We start from the raw sequence: 16,062 nt of genomic DNA, 5'->3' as shown, positions 1-16,062 counted from the left end.
TTTGTAGTGCATTCAAAAATGACAAAGCTAATTGTTTCATCATATTGATTGTGAAAGACATGAAGAAACCAGAATATGTGTATATCGGTCTAACCAAGAAGTGATTAAGGTGGTTTCCTGTTTTGAAGTCTGGGATTAAGTTTTCAGTAGAGTGCCCTCAGTGGTCAATTATTCTTGTGAGATGCGCTATTTATTGGTGTCTGAAGTTTTCAGTTAGAGCGCCCTAAGTGATCAATTGTGTTACGAGATACGCCATTTATTGATCTGTCTGATGTAGTTGAAATTACCTTTCAGTGAACTTGTCTATGCGTTTATAAGCATGGATCGTTGGCAGCCCCTGGATGGTTGAGGTCAGGAGAGAGACCCACGGTGACCGAGTGACGTTATCCAGTCGTTTGCAATCACGTATGCCAGCACGGAAGAACTTGATACACACCACGAACACGATGACAAGTATCGCCAACGCGATTAGAAACCATGGAAACACGATGCAGATGGTGAGGATCGCAAAGCCTACAAGTATAAAGTTCTGTGTGGCCATGTCCAAGGTCAATGGAATCCAAACATCAACTGTAAATTCAGAAAGGAGAACACCCAGATCATGGGTGTGAAAGTCTTGCTTGATATTCAAACCTTGATTTAGCATCATTCAAGCTGAGCTGCATATATGCTGCAATACAGCATGCAGGATGACGTCCAGTCTATGTGTCTCACTTGACCCAATTTTCACCGCATATCGTTTCTACAGTTTATTTACAATATAAACATGAGGTTCCTGTTAAAGGACCAGTATCTAGTACTTCTGATGATAATTTTTTGAATATTTTTGTTTTATATGTATACTCCCCAAAGCATGTTGAAAGACCAACTACATAGTCAACACAGTGTCAGAAATCAGAAGTCAGAAATTATGTTGTAATGAAAAGTTCATATTTCTTTGCATCATTTGAAGTGATCACTTGCTTTCATTTCAAGAAATGTTTGTATGTTGTGCTCTGGAAATCAGAATGGTTCTTTCAACTTGAAATGCTGGATGTTGTTAATCCCCTTTCAATACAGAAACACTGATCTACGTACTTTCATCAATATCCTTAGAAAAGCGACTCAAGATTCTTCCGGTTGGGGTTGTGTCGAAAAAACTCATGGGACTCCGGAAGACTTGAATGAAGACCCTGTTGTGGAGGTTGGAGGATGCTCTGAGACAAGTCTGCAAGGAAAACACAAGGAAATAAAACTGAACTCGGGAATTGCATGTACAAGCAACCGCTAGAGAGAAACACATGTGCTGAGGAATATGTGATAGAAAATTCAACATTTGTATTGATATGAATGATGGGACCAAATCCGTCTAAGAAAGTATAAGTGCCTCTGAATAAACATAGGGCCAAAGTCCCTGAAGCTACTATAGACATGGATACAAAATTAAGTATTTCCTGACTGTATGAAATTATCTCAGTAAGGTCATCCTAGGGACTTGTAAACCAGTAAGTTCTGTTGAATAAGTTGAGACTGTACGTACTCAGAGAAAGCACACTGAAGACAAATGTTTGAAACTTAAGAAGTTCAAGGTCATCAAAAGCATTATAAGGAATCATGTTACACTTTCATTGCACTGTTTACACAGATTGCATAATTGCTATAAATAGCACATGAGGAATCTTACAGCCAAGCTTTACCATAAAAACCATATCACTTTGACCACTCTTTTAACTGACCACTCTATTTTTTTCCTCAAAAAGTAATCTTATTTTATCCTTACCAAGTCAACCATAAATGGAAATTAGAACTTTCTCTATCTCTATTTATTTGACAACCCTATCATGACAAACTATTATGAGCAATTTCTTTTAGATAACATAAATGGTGGTTCAGAATATCAAAGTTGGGATTCAGGAAAGTTGCCTTTACATGTTTTAATCCTCCAAGATGGTAAGCATTTCACTATGAACTGTCAAGAAAAGTTGAACTTTCTGATAATTCCACACTAAAATTATTTTGGCTTTGATGATTTCCTAATTAATTCAATTATTTAAAATCTTATTAATTATTTTTTTCTGGGTGAATTGATAGGGTTTATACAGTACAAGAATTACATACAATGTAAGTCAAATTTTGACCAAAAATGACAAAAAAATTCCTTAAAAATACACATTGCATATTTCATCACAATTTGAACAAATCTAAGTTGGGTTATCCCTAGGGACCTGTATACCAAATAACAAAGCTGTCTGACCAGCGGTTATGAAGAAGAAGATTTTTTACCAAAAACACCTTTTTTGGCATTAATTTGCCTATTTTCAACAATATCAAAAAATTAAAAAAAACAGTTTCTCAAAATCATATTTTTCATCTACACAACAAATATCAAATCAGTAAGTACTGCGGTTCTCAAGATATTTGAGTGGACGGACGCCTCACAAACGGACATACATACATACATACATACATACATACATACATACATACATACATACAGACTGACGCCGGACGGATACCCATCCCAATAGCTTCTATAGACTATAGTCTATAGTAGCTAAAAATGAGTCTGGGTAAGCCAGCTCCATTACAGCCAATTTCACTTGACCTCGTCAATACAGTGTCTGGTGTACACACATGGATCGAAACCACTCTGTATTATATATATATTTAACAAAAATGACAGAAAGTCTTATAAAAGTGATGCCGCCCCAGTAGCTAATGAAATGTCCATAGAGTTCTCATTTACTTGACATGTATTTTATTTTCTTGTAATATGGGGTGTCAAGCTATAACTCTTTGAGTGCTGTAATTTTTCCCACCAAAGTTTTTGTGCAACATTTTACCAATTTTCATAAATTTTTCTGTAATTTTTTGATAATTTTGGACCTGTTGGACATCAGGGTTCAGTGGCTACAGTTTTTTATCAAAATTTTAGCAAAAATCTGAAAAAAAATTGACTTTGAATATTTCATAAAGGCAACAAAAATTGACTATGGTGCACAAAGGGTTAATCTCAGGTTAGATAAAGATATCATGGGTTCCATGTACACAGAGTGTGTACAGGAGAAAGTGTGTTGGAAAGGTTTGGTGAAATTGGCTGATAACACGATGTGAGGGGAAAGATGACATTTTTTGAGATATGATACTTACTGTCATGTAGATAAGGGATCTGATGACGCTGAAAAACAGAACTACCAGAATACTGACTCCATAAATCATGGCGTAGAAGTTCATCCGTGGATTGTCCAGCATGCTGTCACTGATCACCGTCACATTGTCCACTATGATGGATGTATTCTGTGGGAAATTACCATGGATGGTAGCAAAATTACACGTTGTTCACTAACTAAATAAACCCCTGGGATTTTTGAGTTTTGTTTCCAAAGTTCAGGAGAGATCAGATGTTTGTAATCTCACTCTAATGAAATTCTGAATAATGTAACTGTTTTTCTTGTTTTTTTGCCCAGACTGCAATGTTTGCTTCCAACAACCTGCCATCTTTTGCAAGATTTGAAAAAGGACCTCTTAACTGAGCGTAAAACTACAAAAGTTTTTATCAGTTCACCATGTGGTGGCGCTCTGTATGAGGCACATCAAAGACTACCGCATGATGGCGCTCTATATATGACACATCAAAGACCACAACACAACACTTGCAATATAGCTCACCCCACTGCCTTGGTTGATCCAGTAACTAAGCCACCAATTGTTGAACGTCAGAAGACCAATGTACAATATGAAGAGGAATAAGATTAGAAATACAACTGCATAGCCACCAGCAGCTTTGAAGTATGTATTGTATGCTGCCCACTTCACAGTTCCAGCTTCCTTCTCTTCAGCAACGATTAGTTTTCCTGGAATGGAATATCAAAGCGTCAGGATCGAGGGAGGCTAGTTAATTCCCTGCTCACAACAAAGTCTACTATATGCACACAAATTATAAAAAAGTAATAATTTTTTCCACATTGAGGATGGAAGATAAGAGTATGTTTGAGTAGATGAAACTTTTCACCATAAAGTCACTTGCTATGATTGTATATCCCTTAATTTTTTGTGAAAATGTTGGAGTTGGGTACATGCAGTACAATATATAGTCTGCAAAGCTGGTAATAATATTTAAAAAGCCAAATCTTCAAAAGAGTACTAGTTTCCCTCCTTGTAATGTTTAACCGACACATGTTATGTACAGGATTACATTGTACTTTGATTTTGAATGTATTTTTGTGTCTACTGCCTGTTAACTCTGCGGTCAATACAGTGCTTAGGCGAAAAAATTATGGGTTAGTTTCTCATAATGGGTTTCTTGCAAAAATAATGCGGCAACTTATTCTTTTCAGCTGACGATATTCAACTTCCGACATGTTAACAACAAAACTGGAATGTCTATTTGCATCATTGACCTTGAAGCAAGAGAGTCTATGCTTGCATCATGCATCAGTAATTGTGACACTACAGGTAGGAAGATGATGGGAGAAGTTCACTTCATGATGGTACAATACATATGTGTGGTTCAATAGAAATTTTCTGCTGAGCATAGCGCATTGTCATTTTTTTCCACTATGATATAATTATTGTTTTCAAGCAAACATACAAAAAAATAACTGACAAACAGTCAGCCAAGTTGACATGATCGAGGGTGAGAAACAAAAACAATTTCTTTTTTAGGCCATGGAATGACATTACTCATCTTTCATCGAAAGACTTTGGTTCAGCCCCACTGACATTTATCAACAAGTCAACCTCAGATTGATGTGGGAAACGTGGATGTGCGGTATATCTCTGTAAATTTCTAGAGGTGATAGCCACTTATTCGCTTCAATCACACTCACAATGAAAGCACTGCAAACCAACACTCACACCTCACACACTATCACTGCAGTATACATGTACATACCACAAAACAATCTACATGTACATGTACTCAAGTGTTTTAGTAAACATGCCACAAAACAATCTGCAATCTTTATTTACTTAAGTGTTGAGGTACAGTAGCCATATCACAATAAACTGATTATCACAAGTGTGCCACTAGTGGTGATGATCAGCGCAGACTTGAGTATAAAGTGCTGTGGCAAACAAATTTGTGTGGCATACATTTACCCAGCATGCCTGGTATGTTTACCACAAAATTATTTGTACAGGTTCTGGCAAGATTTATTTTGATATAATGTTGAATTTTTATGAATGGATTGTGTAAAGAGACTAAATTCAATTTTATACTGCTGACTGAAATGACAAACTGTTCACTCACCATCGTCCTTACTCGTCTCATCAGATTCGTCACTTCTAAAGCTGCTTCTTGATGCTGTAGACTCGACACTCATTTGTTTACTCAGCTGTCTATGAAATCCCTGCGGCTCCATTTCCTCTTCTTCAATGCTTTCATCTTCCGCATGGAAAGTCTTGATGAGTCCGGCATACTCCTTGTCTTCGGACATCAGTTCCGTGTGGGTTCCATATTCTTCAATGCGTCCGTCTTTCATGAAGAGTACTTTATCACATTTGTTTAAATACTGGGCAAGAATAAATTTTCTTTGTCAATTTTACAGAAAATCTACAGGTTAGACTTTTTACACAGTTAAAACATGCACATAGGTTTTTTAAAACTCTGAGAATTGTTGCAAATTGTTATTCTTGTATCAAAACTCTCTCAATTTTTTGAGATGAAAGGTGTAAGCACGGCCAACTACTGAGTGCTTTGGCCAACAAATCGAGGCCAAGTCACAAGTGAGCTCATGATTCCCACACATTGGCACAAATTTCATGCATATTACAAGACCATAATTTGTCCCCTTACCGATAAGTTGTCAAGCTAAAGTAGCTGGCACACTTTCATACTTCATTGGTGTAAATTATGCAAAGTATTGAATAAAATTTGCATATTAACAAACCTTGTATTATTTGAAATTACGATCATGACAAAATGCACCACGGTGATAGACGACTCTACAAATCATGAGAATTTTGACCTATAGTACTATAGTCATCAAATTTTGGTTCAACTGTGTTGTTTTCTACAGTAAAGACGGACCTCTATACATAAATGGGTGTGGAAGATGGATAATGGAGTGATGAAATGTGAGTGGCCTTATAGAATGTACATGTAAAATATGTATAGAAACTCACTTGTAGCTGATGGGTGACAAATAGAACAGTCTTTCCACGCAGGGCTTCAAGGATGTAATGTTGGAAGATGTGTTGACCTACATGTGCGTCCACAGCACTGAGTGGATCATCTAACAGATAAACATCACAATCAGCATACAGAGCTCTAGCCAAACTCACTCTCTGTTTCTGACCTCCACTCAAGTTGATGCCTTTCTCTCCAATCTGAAAAATAAAATTAATTATACTGATGATCTACATATGAGACTCCAATGGGCAATTAAGGTATAAGAAGAAGGCGTATTGGGACATATTTTTCGGACTGTCGAACTTTTACTTTTCTGGTTTGGTCTACCACTGCCAGCTTACAGAGTAACTCACGTTTTCCAAGGCTTATTTGTGCAAATCAAAAAATCAATTTAATTTTTCCTCATGGCACAGTGGTGGCAGCCATTTTGAATTTCAAATGTTGGTAAATGTCAGGTACCAGTAATTTTTTTTCTTGCACTAAAATTTGCATGGTGAACTCATATTTTTACTCATTATTTTGAAAGGGACTGGTTGAAAATGTCTTTCAGGAAAATTTGAGTGAACTTTCTGTCTCCACTTCGAAGACTTATGTACCTTATTACCGGATTATTGCTGCTAGAAATCTTACCTCAGTTTGGTCTCCATGAGGCAGCATATCGAGATCTTGCTGTAAGCAGGCAGCATGGACCACCTGTTGGTACTTTGTCTCTTTGTAAGGCTTGTCAAAGAGGATGTTCTCTTGCAGAGTGGAATTGAAGATGAAAGCCTGCTGTGCTGCATATGCTGTAGTTCCAGCGACGGCGATTTCTCCATCGACGAGTCTCATCTGACTGAGGATGGCTGATATCAGAGAACTCTTGCCACTGCCAACACCTCCACAGACACCGAGAAGTTGTCCCTTTTGAGAAAGAAGCAAATTTAGTGTGTGTAGGAAAAATGAGCACATAGAAAACAGATGTTGGCACTTTAAACTTATACATAACAAAACATATAAAATGCATGAAAATTGCAAACGAAATCAGAGTAATTGAAAGATATGGTGTGCTTTATAATTGAACTCTGACCCCTAACCAGGTATTGAGATGATCGCCCTCTATCATCCTTAAGAAACCTCTAAAACATGGAAGGTCAGGAAACATTGTAAACAATAAAGGTCGCACTCCGATACTGATCAAGTAATAAGTCATGTCACACAGTTTTAACAAGCATTTTCAAGGATCAGAAAAGGACCAAAAGTGCAACCATAGACTGTAGCATTTTTCTAGGGTCCTTGGTGCAACAATGTACACTGATTTTCATTCTTATCACTTTCCAAATATTTACATGACCATTTCAAACTGAGTACTGATTAAGGCCGTTTGGGGACAGTGTATACGCACTGATGTAAATAAACCTCTGATACCTTAAAATTGGAAGCATTGATGAAAAAAATCTTTCATAACTACCACACTATCTATAAGACAAACACTTGTTTTTTTTGAAATTCTTTGAAATAAATCCCTGATGAACATACGACAGATTTAAGTTTCTGATGGAATGGTTGGTTCAGAGCAAATATGATCGAATTAAGGTTAACTCAAACCTTAGACTTTCGACGCATTTTCTGCACAAATTTTGTCAAAAGTTATCAACAAGAATATTTAAAGTGTATAACGATAACTAAAAGTTACCTTGGGTAAAATTAAACTGATACCAAAGAGAGTCCTGATTATTTTTTCTTCTTTGCCGTTGGCATCTTCGTTGCTTGAATTCATGTCATTTTCACCATCCTCTGTCTTAAAGGAACCCGCGTGTCCGTCCAAGACAATGTCCCCATTCCCTTTCCCCTTACTAAAAGATTTCTCCTGCTTGGCTTTTTTCTTTCTCTGTCTTCGTCCCCTTGGACCTCTTCTCTCTTCACTCTCATTGTTCTTCTTCTCCTTTTCAGCGTCTTTCTGTTTCTCCCACGCGAACGTCGCACCGTTGATTTCCACGGCGTGTTTCGGGTTGTCCGGTGCCTTTGCGATGGGCTCCAGCTCAGCCATCAGCAGTAGTTGCTGTTGGACAAACAAACAGGGATAAATAATTTATTTTCTAAACATGGTAAAAATCTGGGAAGTAAACAATAGCCCTGATTGCGATTTCAGGTTTGTTACTAAATATAGCTGCACGCATGCAACATCGGAGACTACTGCTTGAAATTCAGAGAATTTTATTGACGCGTGTGTGGCTGTTGTTGCAGCCTGCAGTCTGAGCCATAAATTAGTGTGACTTTTAGAATCCATTGTAACACCAGCATTTTTTATTTTTGTCGTCCTTGCAGAAAATGTTGACAAATATCTTTGGATATCAATGAAAGAAAAATGTCGCCATTTGTAATCAATCAGTATTATTCTCAGACTCAACAAGCCCAACTGGACTCAAAAAGAATGTTAATCTTAAACCTCAAACAGAATCTTCATTTCATTGGGGAAAGATTAGTGTGATGACTCTCACAGTCTATACTGAAAGCATTACAGTATTCTGCTTTCATGTCTTGAAAAAGGAAAGCTTCAAGTCCCTGACATGTCCCAGTGCACATTGACATGTCTTACAGAGGTATGTAGGTTTCACAAATACAGAAAGAAAACTCACTAAAAATTCTACAAAGTGACATTTGCATTTATGCCTCAATGATACTATTACAGTTCGTATATTACGGAAGAATACCTTTATTCTCTCTTTGGCAACTCTTGTTTCGGCATATATTCTCATCAACCAGGGCACGATGCCGACCACTGTTCTGATGGTGTTGAAGAGCGCCACCAACGTGAATGCTGTGGCGGCCGTCAGATCATTCCCGGTCACCAGGTACACTGTAATGGTCAGAATAGTGGCTATGTTGGCTACAACTGGTCCCAGAGATATACCGATGCTCTGGGCATACCCTGAATACTGGAGAAATTTTCGTTCTTCTCTTCGTATGCCTGAGTTTTAAAACATTAAAAAAAACAGTGTGAATTATGTTGGAAGATTACAAAGGACAGTTTCATGAGTTAATCTAGCAGACACCATTTTGACATTGCAATATTTTCAATTCAGTGTTCACTTTAGTCTGAATCCATGCACATAATTTCATCCATAGCCAGTGAGATATGAAGATTCCGCGACACTTTCCTATGCAAGAGAATATGATCTTGTATTGAAAAAATAAAAACTCACTTACTTTCAACTGTCCTTGAGAATGGCATCTCCCAGGCGTACATCTTGATGAGTTTCACGCAGGTCAGGATTTCGTTCATGAGGCGTACCCTCCGGTCGGTCACCCTGATGGATTTGCCCCGAAGTATCTGCGCCAAAATGCCACTAACAGCCTGCAAGTAGAAATACCATGATATGTTGAATGTGATTCACAGAAGTCATTCATTAACACAGAACAAATACTGGGGTTTTGATCTAAAGGTTTTACGATTCCTCAAGCACAATAACATTGGCTGTTTGAATTCTGTGCTAACTTTTAAGTTTGTTCCACAGTTTGAATAATATTTGATGAAAGTCCTCTAAGAAAGGAAAATATGAAAATCAATTCAACATAAGACTCAGATATGTGAAAATTCATAAATATATAGTAGTTCACAAAATATTGTTTTAATCCCGGGAAAGTAACCTCAATCTAACATATTTGATGGGTTGGCCTTTTGATAATTTACCATGAAATTCTTGCTGACCTTTGACCTTCAAAGGCTTGCAAGGGTCACAAAATGGTTTATCAAGAGGTGATGATAAAAATTGTGTACTATGATGAGATCAGAAATTTGTCCGTCTGATATGTAGTTGTATAAATGCATTCTGGGAGTTTACCTGTAAAGGCCAGAAGACGAAGAAAGCTCCCAGTGTGCCGAGCAATCCAGATGGTCCCACCAGCATATATGCATAAATGATATTGAGGATGCCAAGTACAATGCTTCCATAAAGGAGAGGAAAATACGCCAGCAATTCATGAAACCTCTGTGCATCATTGGTGCATAGGTTTACAAGCTGTAAAGAAAATGCAAGTGATATATTCAATTTTTACAATCAGAAATACATCATCAATGACTACAAAGCTCTTTGAGTGACAATACACGTATTAAATACATTCACTTGAATGCATATATGTCTAGGATAAGTATGAGGGCCAGTAGCTGCAACTGTTGACAATTTTTTTCACTTTTTCGTTCTGTTGAGATACACAATATTCAGCTTGTCAACACCAGCCTGGACATGTGGAGAATGCGTTGTTATTGACAAGGGACATCTGGTCAACCCGGTCTGGACGAAACTTCAAAAGTAAACAATGAAAGCACATTGTACACTTATAGACACTGCGCTGGCAAGCTAAACGTATGTAGCTGGTGTTTCAACATGCTTTTGGGAGAGGAACAAGGAACTTGCAATTGACATACATAACAAAAATAGTGAAGAAAATCATTAAGAGTTACAGCCACTGGTCATGCAAATGTTTGGAGGCTCCATTGCAGTGTTTTCTACAGGATGCCCAATCATGCAAATCCCCCTATCTAATCAAAATCCTCCTCAAATAATCACAAACATCCCACATGCCCCCTTCTTCAATGAGGTTTAAGATTATGATTTACACAGAGTATTTATAGTAGCATTCCACTTCATGATTACTGTCTGTGACGTAACATCATACAGTTGATGTAATCCACTATATGTACATGTAGTAAAGTGATATGAGCTTCGTATCTGCAGAGGGAAATGATACAGCTCAAAGACTATCACCTAGAGTTTGCCTACAGATTACAGAACTACCTCTGAACTGAAATGAATGAAGTACGAATGATACTGTGTAGCGTTCTCATTTACTCAACGTTTACTGGATTGAAAATATAAAGAAACAGGAGTGTTTTTACTTGGTATGTGATCAATGCTATAACCTTGATTTCCTAGTAATACCATGAAAAAATCTTATTTTGCATAATGCAAATTTACATAATTCATTTTTGTCTCCCTCAATCAGAACCGAATCCCCCCAGGGATCCCTGTCATGATTTCCTGAACTCACCTCTCCGACTGTCTTGTCCTGCAGACTTCGCAGTCTTATCATTTTGCGGTATATCATGGTCATGATGGCGTTTCTGGCTCTGACACCCGTCCTGACGGTCATGGCCTGCGTTATGCTTTGCGAGAACACGCGAAGCAGCTCCGACCCAAAAACGGCCAAGACCAGGAGAAGACCTTGTTGGAGGTCGGCTTCCGGCTGCTCCAGGTACTGCAGAAGTGCTTGTATCAACACACCCTAAGAAAACATATGACAAACACGGATCCATGAGACAAATGCCGATTGCTTGCCCTAAGACAAACTATTAACCATACTCCTGGATGGTATTGCTGGTAAGCAGCTAATGAATACAGTCCTGCCAGCATGGTTGACCTTTGTGTACAACTTGTAACGAAACGAACATGTGGATAAGTGAATCAATATTAGACCCCAAACATATTTTACAATACGACTTCTCACTGTCACTGACTTTACATACCACATCAATAGGCATTCTCAAAGACAGTACCCAGGTACCCATTGATCTTCCCATTTTAAAATTCTTCATGCTTTTCGATTTCCCCAAAATGAATCCAAAGTTATGGAGGGGTAATGATATAATATACTGAAACGTAACACTTCATAATACCACTTACTGCTGTTAAAAGCACTGCGAACGGCCAGATCTGAATAAGTATTGCCACGATGCACCTGGTTCTGGCAAATCCCCAAACAGCACTGCTAAACGAGGCTTTTTCAGCACCATCTCTCTTCAAGACTTCGTCCCAATGCCTTTCCAACCTGTACCGAGAAAGAAGATTACCATTATAATAATCCTATTATCAGAAAGGGGAACTGTATGAGAAAGCTAGTAGGGGAAAATGACAAGCTTGCTCTAGACAAATGCAAGAGCATCAACAGGGCAAAGGGCTTACAGAAATCATTCAAATACACAATTTTGGTGCAGTCGCAAATTTGTGTTGACTTTGAACCTGGCCACCTTCCGCATATACGAAACCAGCCCAGAGCCAACCAAGGGCCCACATAGCGCATTCACATTTTTTTTATTTATATGCCAGGGTCGATTCAAAGGCAACCTAAACTCTGTAGTGGGAATTAACATAGTATTTGTCTTTCTCGTTTGAAGTCTAAACGGTTACACTTATAACGAACTGATCAGCTGTGGGCTCTGTGATGAATATCACCAATGAATATTGCCAATCGACCACCTGCATACACTTTTGTCTAAGGGCATTGTAGCAATGAATGATGGGGATATCAGTTTCGTTATAATATTGAAAAAATATGATTACATGATTTAGAGACTAGGCTGCTATGTTTTCTAGCCAGTCTGTTATCTCATGCATTACCAATCTGGGAATTCGTCTAAAGAAACCATTACTCTGTCATATAAATGTCTTACCTCAATGCATTAACCATGGCAGCATCGTTTTCTGAACAAGGGAGTATTTTCTCCATTGTCAGTTTATTCTTGTAGGCCAAACCTATAACTCTTGTGACCCAGTGATATGACATGAAGGAAAACAATCCGATCTGGTCCAATGGGCTCTTGGATTTGTCCCTGTCGCATGTAAGGTTGATATGAAGTTGGCGAACAGAAAACAGAAACTATGTTTAGTGAATATTATGCATTTAAAAGATGCAATTATAATTTTTTTATTTTCTTTGAATAATTAAGCGTCATCCTTGACAAAAATACACAGCAAACTAAATGCAGCAGAATTGTTGATACTAGTAGATTTTCACCAAAGGTAAATGTAGGAAGAGGTGCCTTGAAATCAAAAGATTTGAAATTTTGCTGAAATTTTCCTCAGGAAACACAGAACCATTTTATTTCAAAGTCAAGAATAAAAATCGAGGTAACTGTGCAAATTTTTGTACAAGAGAAACAGGTTTTCCAACATTACCAACACTTGAAATGTGAAATGGCTTCAATCCCTGGGTTAACATAAAAACTTTCCAATTTAACAATAAAGTAAGACTGTGAAAACCTTGTTTACTTCATGAGCTTCAAAATGAGCCCACAAAAGTTGTAAACTAGAAGGTAATTGTAAAAATTTGAGAGCACAACTATCTGTTCCTGGGGCACATTTTACCTAAATTCCGTTGTAACTATTACAGTAGCTTATTTTCCGTTGCAGTACTAAGCACATCTCATGTGATCCCTGCTTTGTTTACTTAACTGAGTTGATAAAAATATGATTGCTCTGTTGTCCAGACATTCTCCACCAAGATGTTATCACTTACATTGAAGTGAACACACATGCAAATCTACCGGGCAAACACTGTATTGGTATACCATTATCAATGACAGCAACTTTCACAACTCGATGGCCCAGTGCAAGAGGGGCGTATTGCCTGTGTTAAACCATAGAAGATACGCCCCTCTTGCTGGGCTATTGAACTGAGGACATTAATCTTGTGATATGTGTGTGACATCTCGTTACAGATACTCACATTCTTGGTCTGATTGGGAAAAGTACCCTCATCGTGTCGCTGTACTTTCCGCCTTTCCGATGTGCCTCCCTTCTGTCTTTCGTCCTCTCATCTTCCTCATCCAACGGAATTTCCATGAATTCGATGTCGTTGTCCTCGATCTTCTTGCTTTTTAAATCAGCTCCATTTTCCATGGGCATGAAATTTACAGCTATGCTGTCCGTGCTCTCTGAATTTGTGTTCAAAGTTTCGCTACTTTCCAAGGGTGCTTTCCCGGTCTCCGGTTCTCTTACGTGGTCATCACTTCCGGCATTCTCAGTTCTAACGAGCGGTTTTGAATCGTCACCCGCGGTGACATCTTCAACGCTGTCTCCATCATCTTGTATGTCCACAGCAGAAGCACGTTTGTTGCTCTCTGAGTGTGAATCATCTATACTTTTCTCATCTGTATCACTGTTTCCCCTGGCACCTGTTGCTTCACCATCCCCATCTTCACTATTTTCCTTCTCCTGTTGATCTTGTTTTTCTGCTGACATATCTCCGTCATTATTGTCTGATATTTTTGAGTCCATTACTTCTTCTGGTCCGTTTTCACTGACGTTGCTGGCATTTTGTTCTGTGTTTCCTATTTCTCCACTGGGACTGCCTCTATCAGTGTCTGCCATATTTCATACCCTTGATAACTGACTTGAAACCTGCGGAGGATTTTAAAAGGACAATAACCCCCAACTTTTCATTATATCTTTTATATTTACATGTATTCAAGAAAACAATGACATTTTTCCTATTGTACACTAAGTGCAGTGCACTAACAAGGCCAACAATTTGCATTTAAAATAAATTTAGTTTTTTACGCATAATGAATACCTTAAATAGCTTTTTGTCTTGTGCTAGGGGATCAAACTGCATGATACTGAAATTCAGAGTCAAATTCTAATCACAGCAAGAGTGTGAGATAGTGATTTGATAAATACTTTTAACACACATGCAATTGTTTTCATGGCAAAAAGATGTTTCCTAGTGAAAATAGCTTAACTCATGCAGCTTTTCAATCTCATACTTTTCAGTATTTCTTGTAGAAATTCCTGTATGAACTACCGGTACAACTTCACTGTGACTTTTATTTAATTTACCAGTAGGAACCTGCCATGCTGAAAATATGGTCAACCGAATGAGACTTTTACCACTCACTTTGGTGGCAAAATTGCATTTAACGTGTCAAGAATTGCATACAATAGGTAGTATTTTTGATAAATGAATTCCAGTCTAGACTAAAATTCAGATGCGGACAATAGTGTCTGACAGTACAAACAAAGCTTCTTTTATAGGCTTAGGTTGACATGAGGAGTACTTTGCATTTCAACATCTTTTTGTGGGTTCATGAAGAAAACAAACATTATTTAACATATGCAGGCAGAGTAAAATACTGGACATTATATACATCAAAAGCAACAACATACTTTAATTTTCAAAAATGTCAAAAGTGTTTATAAGGAGAACTCCCTCTGCCTGTTTCATTCTCTGAAATCATGATACAATATAGCATAAATATGTTTCCTGTCTTATTAACTTCTTGTAATTGTAAGCATATAATGGTGTGACAACTTTTACCAGCTGCAGCGGGAAAAGACACACGTCAGGTTGAGATCTTGCTTACCACAGGTGTACATGTACCTGGATGGTAATTATTACAATGACTTGGCATTTGTTCAGAGGTTCATTTTGTGCAGTTTAGTTTGATATACATGTAGCTGTAGTGACCAGAGTACATGTAACACCCTTTATAGACTTAGTAACAGCTGAACAATTATGTCCCTGAGAAAGGCACTTTCAGACCTACATGTAACACTTCTAGCCCGCCCAGCCATACTGGCAATGGCCATTTTCATGACACCCTCCCCAATCCCCTTTCCCACATGTACATGAGCTTACAGTCTAGCAACTCTTAGGTTGTATGACAGTTTTCAAAATGACCTTTGGGAAAATGAATGAATATTGTACAAATTTTGCTTGAAAATGAGCCCAAATGGAGAGCATTTCCGAATTTGTTGAGTCGACAATCTATTGATTACAGGGAACATTTATGGGTTTTAGGCAATATTACAATGTACATGTACATGCACTGTACTCCAGAAACAACAAAAATTGGAAGAGAAAACAGAGAGACAGATTACAATAATTTGGAAACTTAAGAAACAATTAGGAGGGGGGCCCACACAGCTAATGTACATACATAATAATATCTGAACCTGACATAAACCAATACTACAGAGAAGGAGATTGTGATGATGAACATAATCGTTGAAGATAGCAGAATTAGCACAATTACATGAATAACTTTTTGAAGTTTCCAGTACGTTTACTATACTGTGAATACTAGTTATGAAACTGATGTCTTTGTTATTACAAAGTGTATATATGTGTACCGGTATGCATACAAATTGTGCATATATAACCTCTATGGCTATTGTTATCATTGACAATTGCAT

General features: G+C 37.8%; 1 protein-coding gene across 2 annotated transcripts in view; it reads right to left on the bottom strand.

Moving 5' to 3' along the window:
* The window catches only part of LOC139119110 (ATP-binding cassette sub-family C member 5-like), a 46,153-nt gene that overhangs the window by 13,445 nt on the left and 16,646 nt on the right, over positions 1-16,062 (bottom strand). For both annotated transcript variants that reach the window (XM_070682749.1, XM_070682751.1), the window contains exons 3-17: positions 13,595-14,268; positions 12,540-12,698; positions 11,773-11,917; positions 11,141-11,374; positions 9,934-10,110; positions 9,299-9,446; positions 8,803-9,059; positions 7,785-8,150; positions 6,743-7,012; positions 6,106-6,309; positions 5,231-5,492; positions 3,649-3,833; positions 3,130-3,276; positions 1,078-1,207; positions 288-570 (exon numbers count right to left, since the gene is read on the bottom strand). In XM_070682749.1, the coding sequence (XP_070538850.1) occupies positions 288-570; positions 1,078-1,207; positions 3,130-3,276; positions 3,649-3,833; positions 5,231-5,492; positions 6,106-6,309; positions 6,743-7,012; positions 7,785-8,150; positions 8,803-9,059; positions 9,299-9,446; positions 9,934-10,110; positions 11,141-11,374; positions 11,773-11,917; positions 12,540-12,698; positions 13,595-14,238 (3,611 nt within the window). In that variant the 5' untranslated portion in view covers positions 14,239-14,268. The remainder of the gene's footprint in view (positions 1-287; positions 571-1,077; positions 1,208-3,129; positions 3,277-3,648; positions 3,834-5,230; positions 5,493-6,105; positions 6,310-6,742; positions 7,013-7,784; positions 8,151-8,802; positions 9,060-9,298; positions 9,447-9,933; positions 10,111-11,140; positions 11,375-11,772; positions 11,918-12,539; positions 12,699-13,594; positions 14,269-16,062) is intronic.

This window comes from Ptychodera flava, chromosome 19, assembly GCF_041260155.1.
Source record: "Ptychodera flava strain L36383 chromosome 19, AS_Pfla_20210202, whole genome shotgun sequence".
Classification (NCBI taxonomy): Eukaryota; Metazoa; Hemichordata; class Enteropneusta; family Ptychoderidae; genus Ptychodera; species Ptychodera flava.
The sequence above is the reverse complement of the archived record's forward strand: the minus strand, read 5'-3'. Positions and strand labels throughout refer to the sequence as shown.